General features: G+C 34.8%; 1 protein-coding gene across 1 annotated transcript; it reads right to left on the minus strand.

The window, feature by feature from the left end:
* Nucleotides 1-1,224: 1,224 nt before the first annotated feature.
* LOC149266835 (putative 2' cyclic ADP-D-ribose synthase BdTIR) lies at nucleotides 1,225-1,734 on the minus strand. The gene has a single exon (XM_089409289.1). The coding sequence runs from the start codon at nucleotides 1,732-1,734 to the stop codon at nucleotides 1,225-1,227; it is 510 nt and encodes a 169-aa protein (XP_089265415.1).
* Nucleotides 1,735-10,375: the final 8,641 nt, after the last annotated feature.

Genomic DNA, 10,375 nt, shown 5'->3' on the forward strand with positions numbered 1-10,375 from the left:
CCTTGTGAGCACAGAAGTGATGATTGATGCTATGTGATTTATTTCATTGGTTTCAATCCCACTTCTTCAACCTTGTGAGCATCACCATCATGAGTTGAATCCCAAAAAATGATTTATAATATTATAACATTAAAATTATATAACTTATTTTAATAATATAATTTTATAATTCTAATGTAAAATTCTAATAAATTTATAACATTATACACCTTTCTCATCCACTTGATTGAAGCTTGATTGGAGCTAGCATTCTTCCCAATCACTAGGTAAAAGGCTTCTAAAAATTACTTTTAACTTTAATCAAAAACCCAACCTTTGACTCAGGTGGGGTTGGCATAAGGATGCCCAATAAGTGATTTATAATATTATAACATTAAAATTATATAACTTATTTTTATAATATAATTTTAGAATTCTAATGTAAAATTATATTAAATTTATTAACATTACACTCCTATCTCCTTCACTTGATTGAAGCTAGCATTCTTCCCAATCAGTAGGTAGAAGGCTTCCTAAAATTACCTTCCCAATCAGTAGGTAGAAGGCTTCCTAAAATTACCTTTAGCTTTAATCAAAACGCCAACCTTTGACTCAAATTGGGTTGGCATAAGGATGCCCAATCTCATTTGATTGAAGCTAGCATTATTCCCAATGAATAGGTAGAAGGCTTACTAAAATTACTTAACTTTAATAAAAAACCCAATCTTTGACTCAAGTGGTTTTGGCATAAGGAAGCACAATTTGAACTAGATCACATGATGATAAAGGAGGAGATCATATTGAATAATAAGATAATATTAAAAATATTATTACTTAAATTTAGGTTAATTTATGGGAAATAAAAATAAAAATAAAGCTAAAATAGTAAAGAGGTGATCTACCCTAATATGGAAAACCATAATTTTCTTTATTGACCCCTCTCGGCCAAATGGAATGAGATGGCCATTGCCAAAAACACATATTATGAGTGAAATATTATTAAAATTGTAGTAGGCAAACTCAATCGGACAGTTCAGTATTATAAGTTTACCATATTCGTCCATCAAGGGCGAGATTTCCCTAAGCCAACCTTTTATTACGTGCACGAAAAAAATCCATAATCTTGTGATTATAGATATTTATATCTTTAATATAATGAAGGCACAGCGATGATTTACAAAATATTCCATAACGTGCTACAAATAAAATTGGAGGAGGCCGTACCAAGACTGCAAACTTGGAAATCTAAAACGTTCGTACACACGATTTTATCTCTGCAGCATCAAAGAGAGCCTTCCTCCATTTTTGAATGGTGCTATAGTCATATCGAGGATGAGAATCGAATGTTCTCTTCTTTTCGAGCATTTGCAGGGATCGACCATAGACTCTTTTTTCGTCCCGCGTTCCCCATCGAAGATCTGCAGGCTCGACACCATAGAATACTGGAATAATTGTTGAGCCCGATTCGAACATGAGCAAGAGCTCCTCAAGACACCAATTTGAGTCTGCATATCGGGGAGAGAAAATAGCGATATGCACCGAAGCTGTTCGAATGGCACTCTGGATTTGAGGAGTTATATTCTCTCCTCCTTGCAATTCATCTTCGTCGAGAAATACTCGCAATCCTTCTTTGTTAAGGCGGTCGTAGAGATGTTTGGCGAGGGTTTTCTTGGAGTCGGGACCCCTGTGGTTGATAAAGATATCAAAGACAAAGCTGTTGTTGGTGCTGGAGGATCCATATGAGGTGGATGCCATGGAAGAGAGAGTAGCTGCAATAACCTCAAGAGTCTCCTCCTCGTCTGGCTGATCTCTCAAACGGCAAAGTGGCTACCCGTTGATCTCTCTTTCTCAATACTCGCAATTGAGATTTATGTTGAGCAGATTTGTTGCCATTATATACAACAAATTTTGTTAATGGTCAGGTAACGTGGGCGTCTGATCTCTATTTGTGGTTCAAAGATATTACATAAAAGGAACTAACGTATCTTCCTACGCATCTTTTAACCTATAATTGGTTTGACAATATTATCATCATAATTTCTATTGTATTTGAGCCAGACTAAACTATCTTCCTAGACATCTTTTAACTTATAATTGATTTGGTAATATTATCGTCATAATTTCTCGAGCTCGTCTTCATTGTGAAGATATTTGAGACATGGTTAACCATTGTGTTTTTCCTTCTTTATATATTAACGTTATGAAGAAAATTAATTAATTAAACACTCACTCGTTCTTCCATCACTTCAATGCCGGTTAATTTGGATTTGGATCAGTTGCAATATTTCTTTAGGTATATTTTTTATAATATGTCTTAATCTAGAATTTACTAATTAAATTTGGAAATTTCTTTTTTAAGAAATGCATATGTTTTTGTTTCTCTAAATTATATTAGCTGTTTTTCCGTTTATTTTAAATACAATGTTAATGAGAATGAAATAATTTTTAATTTTTCACTTTTACTTCAACTCAAATTTTACTAGTAGAATAAATAATTTAATGAAGATGTATTTAGGTAATAGTAACAATTTAAATGATATGAATTGATGTCCTAGTATCATTAATTTTTAGTCGTAACACTAAGTAATAAAGAAACCTTAAAAGTAAAATATGTATTTCCAAGACAAACACAAATATTCACAAAGAAGACAGCAATTCATAGTTAGAAAGAATCCCAAAGAGAGTTAATATGCCAAATGTAAATGTAAGATACATAGTTTGAACATTCATATAAATATAGTATATTTCATTCCTCCACACTAAATAGATTTCCATTTCATGAGTTGTGTGGCTTGTTGAGTTTTTGTTTTCCCCACTTTTGCCTCACCAAGGATGGAACATAATTTCTATTGTACCCACTCATACACATCAAGCTTATTTTGGATACTCTGTTATCCTATGTTTAGTAATGGAAATTAGTTTGGACAAACACCCATTAAGAGCTAGCTCAGCCATTGGAAGGAGAAAATTATGCATATTGTAACTAACTCAATTGAAATAGTTAGGATTACCAATTGGTAAATTGTTTTAATTTGGAAAATCTATTACAAATTTATTTCAACTAGGATAATTTTTTATTTGACAATTATTATATGTTCTGGATTTGGATCACATGAGAATGAAGATATTCTCATGATGATCTTTCTTTTTGAAAATAGGCTTGTACTGTGAGATTACAGAATAATGTACTCCGTGCATCGCAGGTAGGCATAGATAGGATTATAAGGGGAGTGCCAACATTGCAATCCTGTACTGCAACTTTTCATTAATGGAAATTTCTACCATTCTGTTATAGACATATTTGGACACTGCAACCCCAATCACATATGTCCATAAACCAAGGGCTTCTAAGTCCCTAAAAGTGTTGTTTCATGCCCTAAAAGAACAAGGTCAACTGATTACATCATCTCCCAGAAGTTCTCCATAGAAAACTGCTCAAAACTGGTCAAAACTGGACCATACAGATTGCCTAGTGCTAAGGGTGCAATGCATCTCACCTTCTTAGTGTAAAAAGTGTGATGCATACTGGAAAGCCCTTCTGTAGGGTGCGATGGGTGAGAGTAGACAAATGGCAGAGACAGCTTGCAAGGTGGATGACCATGGAATCTTCCAGAAACTTCTCCTGTGACACTTGCCTCTCTGAATTCGCCTAGGGATGAGTAAGAGATCATCAATCTCCAAGTGGAATCAAGAACTATCAGAGAGAAGACACTAATCAAAATCCCAGAAGCTGACTCACCCTCTTACAATCATCTATATATGGATCCCTCATCCCAGAGATCTAGAGGCTGGAATCTTGTATCTTTTAAGGAAGTGTTGTTGGTTTCATGGTGGAAGATCATAGTATTGGGTGATCTAAGTTTTTCATGAGGTGAAGAAGGGCTTTCATGCTGGGAGGATGACGCTGGGTCAGATCAATTGGTTGTAATTCTCTCTTCTACTCTCTTTATCAATAAAGTTATTCAAGTTTTCCTCCACATTCTTGTATGTTTGATGATATATGCATTTGTGTGGTCAATATATATCTGTTCCTATATTGTTTATGATTATAGATCTCTGCACTTTGAAGGTATTATGTTGCTTTGACTTTACAGGTACTCTTTGAAGCGGAGTGGTCAAGGAAGGAGCGGCTAAGACTTGTCAGAGAGGAGAAGGGACAAGTAAGGAACCAAGCAAAAGATTGATGTTGGTATTCTTTGCACCTCTCCTATCTCCTTTTGGTTTTCCATTTTACCAAGAACTCCACGGTCTCTTCTAATGTATGTTGTTGTTCTGGCTTAATTGGTTACCCAAAAGCCTACCAAATATGGTGGGGGAAACTGGAGTCGCCAGACTCTATTTGCCTTCTGAATTCCAACTTAGTTTAGTAAACAATGACCGAAGGTCTTGAGGAGCCCTTTTTTGATATCCTGGGACCGAGTCATAATGTGTGGGAACCAGATTTAGTTTGATTAAATATTGTTGAATCTCTTGTTCCAGTATTGATGTACCTTTGCTAGTTATCTGCATGCATGAATTTTCAATTTTTTTGCAAACTATTGACTATTCACAAGGAAATGTATGCAATTTACTTATTATTCTTTTTTGAGTTCACTTGGGTTAGTATCATCTTGCATTGCTCTGGTTATTACACATGAAATTCATTATTCGCATATTAGGGAAAATAATCCCAGTTCTTTGCATGGAATTTATGCTCCTTCTTTGGTGTTTTAATGAACAAAATCTTACTATTTATAATCTATATTTCTCAATTTCTTTTAAAATAATGTACATACTATTGTGAGATCATTACACAGTTATTTCCTTCTTAAATGATTCAGTTCCTGACAATATTCTTAACACGAAACATGGACAACCATTCTTTCTTCTTTCTTCTATTTTTAGTTAGAAGCACCAGTCTATAATACAGAAAGATAGTGATGTAGTAAAGTAAATTACAGTAACATAAATGCATCAACTATACCAACCAGACCCAAAAGTCTCTCCTCCCAACCTTCATTCCAGTAATTAAGCCCAGATCTCCACCCGAGCTTCCACTCGTCCAGAGAGTATAGGTTAAATTCCCAAGTCATCTAATCTCGAAACCACAAGAACCCTGGTCCAGTTTAGAGTCCCAACTTGTAAGGATATACTAAGGATTCCACTGGCTCATGTCCAGCTTGGTAATCTCCTCAGAAAAGCACCACATTGTTCACCTACACAATGTCATGTGTCAGGTTTGCGTATCCCTTTTCTCTTCCCTCATCCCTTTGGCTCCCTCAATCACTTTTACCTTGCCAAAAATAAGAGAAAACATTCCTTGGAATTACCCTTTTCTAGGGGGGAAAAGAGACTCAACTGACCTAACTGTTTGAAGAGATTTTTTTTAATTCAGTGAAGCATATTTAAAATTTTCTTTTCATACTCAAGGACTTAACAAATTCTGAGTCAGTAGATTTATTTTTTCTTCCAATTAGACCAAAATTAGTCCAAAGTTTCTAGAAGTAAATAATGTCAAAGTTAAAACATAAATTCACGAACAATATTACAGGTGTCACATATTCCCCCCCATGGACAAAACACCATCCATAGTGTTTATTTGAAATTGTTTAACCATGTTTGGATATGCCTGAATTTTAAGTTCTGTTAATTCAGGCACACTCATACAATATGGTGTTCTAGATGATGGGATAGCGCCTGGAATTAACTCTATGGTAAAATCAATGTTTCTCCTAGGCAGCATCCCATGTATTTCCTCTGGAAATACATCAGTAAATTCCTGTATTATGGGTATATTTCCGAGACTGTTAATTTTATCTTTAGAATTTGTATAGCCAATTTGAGCTCCATAAATCTGGCAGCCTTTTCAAATGCACTTCCGTAGATGATTATCAGTGATAGGTCATAATTTAACAACTCTTTTAATTCCTTGAATTTCTTTCCTTTCACCTTGCTCTCCAAGGAAGCTCACAGTTTTCTCTTTGCAGTCCACTATTAACCAATGTTTCTCTAGCCAGTCCATTCCAACCAGTATATCATATATCCCCAGAGGAAGAATATTCAAATCAGCTACAATTTTTTGCCGTGCTTCCTTTAGGGAGTAATTTACCACATTTACAGCAAGCCTTTGCTTGGCCCTCGTATCCAATTTCACCAGCCAAGGGTTTTTAAATTTTACTTTTGGTAAGTTACTTAATTCTACCAATTTTGGGCTAATGTAGCTCAAGCTCATGCTTGGATCAATTAGAATGGAAACATAATGTTTAGATAGCTTACCTTCCAACTCTATCATCGTAGGTTGATATTCAGCCTGGCCATCATCCAAGGTTGCATTGATCCACAAAATATTTCTGGCAACATCCCCATCTGTGTAGGCTTCTTGAAAGTTTTTGACCTTCTTAGTACAAGCACGGTGAGGGAAATTTTTGAAATAATGAGGTTCCCCACAACCCCAACACTGCAGAGGGGGTTTTGGTTGTTGACTAGTCTCTGGTTGACTTACCACCTCTGATTGTTTGTTTTCAACCTATTTCCCTGTTCTCTGCTAACTGCTCCTAGTCACTTTTGTCTACATTTTCTGATTCATATTCTTGACATTTGGGAATGCTATCCCTCAGAATTTCTAAAAAGTCCTTTGACCCCTTTTGTTTAGTCCCCCCTTGTTACCTTCTCCCTTTTCTTTAATCTACTGGTAAAACATTTTGGCCTTCCAAATGGCTTCATCCATAGCTTTTGGGTAATCAAACTCAAGTTTTTCCTTCATAAACATAGGCAGGCTACTGACAAAATGTTGTATCTTCCCTTTTTCCTCCCTAAGGTATGAGACATACATCAACAGGGACATAAGTTTAGGGATAAACTCATCAATAGTCAGTGGGCCCAACCTTAAATCATGAAACTCTCTTGCCTGTTCATTGTAGAAGAGTTCAGTTAAATATTTGTCCTTGAAGTACTTCTGGAATTCCTCCCATGTGACCTGTTGATCATCAATTCCTTAGACATATTTGACCTCCTCCCACCACAGAGTAGCTTTTCCCTGTAGTTGAAAAATGGCCAATCGAGAATTCATGTTATTATCATATTCATATACTTTGAAATATTTTTTCATGTTAACTAGCCAGGCCTTAACAACTTCCTTATCCTCTCCTTCTTGGGACCTCTGCCAAAGGAGGCATTATAAGAACTTCTTTTCTCGTCATTACGCCCCCCTTTTGTTTCCTCATGGTACTCCTCATGACGAACTGTCTCTGTGCGGTCCCCATTTCCTGCACTGGGGTTGGGTACCCGATGATTTTGTCGATCTGATAGACTTTTTAGAATCCTCTCTTGTTCCTATCGAAGTCTTTCATTGTCAGCTCTAAGGTTCCTCATTTCTGCTCACAGCTACTGCACCATCTCCAAAAATGTTGCATTTTCTTGTCGAGACTCTTGTCCCAACTACACCCACATTTCTGGGTTGGTTTCTATATACAGTACGTGACACGCTCCTCATGGTTTGGTTCCACTCCGCATCTTGTCTCTTGTTTTTTGTGCATAATAGAAATGTTGATAATTAGTTTACCTTGCTTGGCCACAGTGTTGAACACTTGGCTCTGATACCACTTGTAACGTGCAAACAACATGTCACTCACACATTTTTTTTTTAATCCTATCAATTATCTAACCAATAAATAATTACTATTTGATCTTTATGTTAGATGTAATAGTCCTTGGCCTGCCTACATTTACCATAGAATTTAACCCGCATTATATGGTTGTTGACTTTATGCATTGCTCACTAGAAAATTATTGTATATATAATATTTCTTAGTTCCTATAGTTAATTTCCTCTGATTCATGGGCTTGTTAGTCAACCTTCTCACTTAAGCAAGACTATAGGTATGATTCCCAAATATTTAACACTGGTGGTCCTATATTGGTGCCCCCTAGTATGAAGAAACGTCGCCACGAAAACATGACGAACTCTTCCGAATTCTCTGCTGGGTTAGTGTGCCAAGATCTGGAACGTTGATCCAGAAAGGTGGCCATGGATAGTGGAGATGATTCTATAGTTCTGCCGCTTTGCAACTCTGATGTAGTTAGGGTTTATGGAAAATTCAAGGAGGAGACTGCTTCAGGGGTAAGTTATCCAATCCACCACCATGGCTGGCCACCATATGTCTTCTCTCGAGTTTTATTTCCTTGTAACAGGGTCACCTTCGTTCCTTAGGAACGGTCCCTCCAACCCAGTCATCTCTTGCTCCACGATTATTCACGAGATTCATCTTTCCCTTCCAGTACTCATAAGCTTTTTCCTGATGTTTTTTCGTAAATCATCATGATACTCCAACGATTGCTAATTTCGTTGTTCATTGAATCTGTAGGTTCTCTTCCTCCATGGATTCCAATCATTTAACTCGCCTAGGTGACAATTCAACCTGATTCTGCAAAAGTTAAGTATTTGAAATCTTTTGTTTCCCCTCTGATGTTTTTTGTTTACAGAGGTTTTTAAATGTTTGTTTACTAGCGGGTTTATCTAGCCCTTGTTGTCCTCTTGCTGCCAAGTTTTATTTGCAACCGTAGAGACATCAATTCTTCTTCTGATATATGGTCCCAGGTTACTCTACAAACCTCCTTATGCTGGCTTAGGGTTCGCATGTATTATTAGTTTCTTTAGACAGAAAAAGGATTTTCCCTATAAATTAGTTTTGGAATTTCTTTCATATTATACCTCGTAATAGAATTGACGACTTACTAGTCGTTTGGATAATGCCTTTGTTATTTTTTTCAAGAGACAAATATGTCACATTGCCTTACTGGATTTTTCTTTTGTATTTTTTGAAATAGGGTTCATACTACAACTAAGTTCGTGGAGAAAAGGTCTCGTTATTCGAGTCCATTGTGAAGTATTTTTTTTTTTTAATTTACAAATGTCTCTTCTTATAATAGTGTTAGTATATTCAAATTTATGAGTGAATCACTTCCAGTGATGGCTCTATTTATTGTTAAATCATAGGACTATTGTGTTTTCGTAGCTTTACACACAGAGATTGATTTTCTTTAATATTTAATTTGGTACAGTCAGTTTTTCGTTCGAATGTACAAATTTTTTTCCTTTTGGTTTCTATTTCTTTTTGGTTTTTCATTTTACTAAGACCTTCATGGTTCCTTCTAATGTTTGTAGTTGTTCTAGCTTAATTGGTTACCCAATAGCCTAGAAAATATGGTGGTGGAAAACAGAGTCACCAGACTGTTCACTTTTCAAATTGCGCTTAGTTTAGTAGACACCAACCCAAGGTCTTGAGGATCATCTTGTGTTAGGTCTTCGTATCCTTTCGCTCTTCCCTCATCCCTCCATCTCCCTCTAATTTTTTTCTGTCACCAAAAATAAGTGAAAACCTTCTTTGGAACTACCCTTTTCTAGGAAGGAAAAGAGACTCAATTGACCTAACTATCTCAAGATTTTTTTTATTCAGTTAACCATATATAGAATATTCTTTTAATACCCAAGGACTTAACGAAGTCCGAGTGAGTACATTTTTCTGGTCTTCAACTTAGACCAAAATCAGTTCCAAAGTTTGTAAAAGTTAAAACATAAATTGATGAACAATCTTGCTGGTGTCACAATGTTATATTTAGATAAATAATTAGTTGTAAATATAAGGGAAAATGTAATTATTATATTGTATCTAATATTTTTGCCTACCTCCATCCATTTTTTATTAGATTATATTAGATAAAATATAATACTATAATATTATGTTTTACCCTATATTTCCCCTCAATTGGTCCATTTTGTATTGCAATATTTCTTTATATTTAAACTTTGAAAGTAAACAAACCCAAGTATAAAATTTAAAGGGTTGAGAAATAGAGTAAAATGTAATATTTAGGTTGAAGTGTGATGGGAAATATTATGTAAAATGTAATAATATTACATTTAAATTAGTATTTCCCTACCCTCCTTGCTTTTATTGGGTGGGGTGATAATAAATACTTGGTAACATATAATATTATAATATTATTTTATCCAAAAATTTCCCTCACCTTATTTACTTTTTATTAGTAACATTCTAACTTAATAAAAATAAAATAAAATAAAATAATAAAAATAACATTTTAACATTTTAACTTAATAAAAATAAAATAAAATAAAATAATCAATTATTAAAATAAAATAATCAATTATATTTATACTTTTAATTGTAATTATAATTAATAAATAATAATTTAACAAACCTAGATCACAGGCATAATTTTTCATACACACAGATTTGGTTCTTCTTCATCCTTATTAAATCGAGAGTTAAAATAGAACCAGGCAGTTATAGTTAACCTTAGAATTATAATGTGATCAACGAGAAATAACAGTGTGACAAATAACCAAACATGCATGATACTGTAAGAGGTAAATGTTTTTTCGACGATGGATTAAACT

This window comes from Pinus tabuliformis, chromosome 6, assembly GCF_031772625.1.
Source record: "Pinus tabuliformis cultivar Carrire ecotype Pingquan chromosome 6, CPIR1, whole genome shotgun sequence".
In the NCBI taxonomy this organism is placed as follows: Eukaryota; Viridiplantae; Streptophyta; class Pinopsida; order Pinales; family Pinaceae; genus Pinus; species Pinus tabuliformis.

Coding starts and splice junctions, on each gene's coding strand:
- LOC149266835 (XM_089409289.1), bottom strand. CDS start 1,734: ATGGCATCCACCTCATATGGATCCTCCAGCACCAACAACAGCTTTGTC.